Source organism: Myotis davidii, unplaced genomic scaffold (assembly GCF_000327345.1).
Source record: "Myotis davidii unplaced genomic scaffold, ASM32734v1 scaffold484, whole genome shotgun sequence".
Classification (NCBI taxonomy): domain Eukaryota; kingdom Metazoa; phylum Chordata; class Mammalia; order Chiroptera; family Vespertilionidae; genus Myotis; species Myotis davidii.
This window is the reverse complement of record NW_006295459.1, coordinates 755512-757355: the sequence shown is the minus strand read 5'-3', so window position 1 is coordinate 757355 and position 1844 is coordinate 755512. Positions and strand designations below refer to the sequence as shown.

At 42.5% G+C, this 1844-nt stretch overlaps 1 protein-coding gene across 1 annotated transcript; it reads left to right on the top strand.

Annotated features, from left to right (window-relative positions):
• The first annotated feature begins 424 nt into the window (after positions 1 to 424).
• Positions 425 to 1366, top strand: LOC102772423 (olfactory receptor 52H1). The gene has a single exon (XM_006770066.1). The coding sequence runs from the start codon at positions 425 to 427 to the stop codon at positions 1364 to 1366; it is 942 nt and encodes a 313-aa protein (XP_006770129.1).
• Positions 1367 to 1844: the final 478 nt, after the last annotated feature.

Below are 1844 nucleotides of genomic sequence, written 5' to 3'. Positions count from 1 at the left end.
CCTCCCTCCATCCCTCCCTCCAGCCACCCCCTCTTTTCCTCCCTCCCACACACCTCTTTCTTATACACATATTTCTTCCCATTTGAACCAGGGCCTATTTCCTTAAGAAAAGGAAACAGCTATTTAGGTTTAATCACATGAAATTGCTGACCTACAAAAACACCATTTCCTATGGTATATTAAAATATATAATATATAAAAATGAAGGGTTAATGGTAAGGAAAAGGAGGCAATAACAAGTCAATTCTATAGGTGTCAGCTCATCTAGGGGACAGAGGGTGCTTCTCATGTAGGAGCCCTGAAAGTGACAGTGCAGTCCTCAACCATGTGCAATACCAAAGTGAAATTGTCTTTCATAGCCCATTCTGACAGCTGATTTGTCCTCAGGGCTCAAAAAACCAGTGGATTCCCGACTGAAGAGACTATGTATAACTTGAGCTGTTACAACCCTAGCTCCTTTATCCTTGTTGGAATACCTGGCCTGGAGAAGTTCCACATATGGATTGGGATTCCCTTTTGTGTCATCTATGTCGTGGCTATTGTGGGCAATTCCATCCTCCTCTACCTCATTGCAGTTGAACACAGCCTCCATGAGCCCATGTTTTTCTTCCTCTCTATGTTGGCTACCACAGACCTCGTCTTGTCCACTGCCACAGTGCCCAAACTGCTTAGTAACTTCTGGCTTGGCTCCCAGGAAATAACCTTCTCTGGTTGTCTGACCCAGATGTTCTTCCTCCACTTCAGCTTTGTGGTGGACTCAGCCATTCTGTTGGCCATGGCATTTGATCGCTATGTGGCCATCTGCTTCCCCTTGAGATACACCACCATCCTGACTCCACAGGTGATCATCAAGCTTGTGGTGGGCACTGTCGTGAGAAGCTTCTCTGTCATCCTGCCAGATGTTTTTCTGCTGAAACGGTTACCCTTCTGCAGGACACGTGTCATCCCACACACATACTGTGAGCACATAGGGGTTGCTCGGCTTTCCTCTGCTGACATCTCCATCAACATCTGGTATGGATTTTCTGTGCCTCTCATGACTGTCATCTCAGATGTGATCTTTATTGCTATTTCCTATGCCTTCATCCTCCATGCTGTCTTTCACCTTTCATCCCAGGGTGCCCGCCAAAAGGCCCTCAGCACCTGTGGTTCTCATGTCTGTGTGATCCTCATGTTTTATACACCTGCCTTCTTCTCCATCCTGGCTCATCGCTTTGGGCACAGTGTCCCTAGAAACATGCTCATTCTATTTGCCAATCTCTATGTGGCCATTCCTCCTGCTCTAAATCCTATTGTTTATGGCGTGAAGACCAAACAGATTCAGGAAAAATTTATTCTCCTTTTCTCTTTGAAAAAGACGCAATGAGTGGGGAATGTCGCTGAAGGCAAAATTTAGATAAAATTGATTAGATGAAATTTTATATAACACAGGAATACATAAGAAGTCCTGGAGTGGGGCAGGAGCCAGGTGGAGGGGGACAAAGGAGGGGACATCTGTAATACTTTCAACAATAAAAAATATTTTTTTTTTAAAAAATGACACAATTACAAATAAATAAAACAGAGGTACAACTCCTATTAATTTGAAATTTTAGAGTTTTCTCCATGTGCAAAATATAGACAGGCGTAAGATAGGAGAAAGAAAATCTTTGAGACTTGTAGAAAATAAAGGGGTTTTTTTTGGCTTAGTTTTCTTTCTTGTATGCAGAAGGTGATGAAGGGCATAGAAGAAGAGCACTAAGACTAAGGTTTACATTTTTTTATTGCTAATTTTGTGATATTTGAAGGTTAGATATTTCCTAACATGCAACTCATATCTGTGTTTCTCAATGTCTGAATTAAGG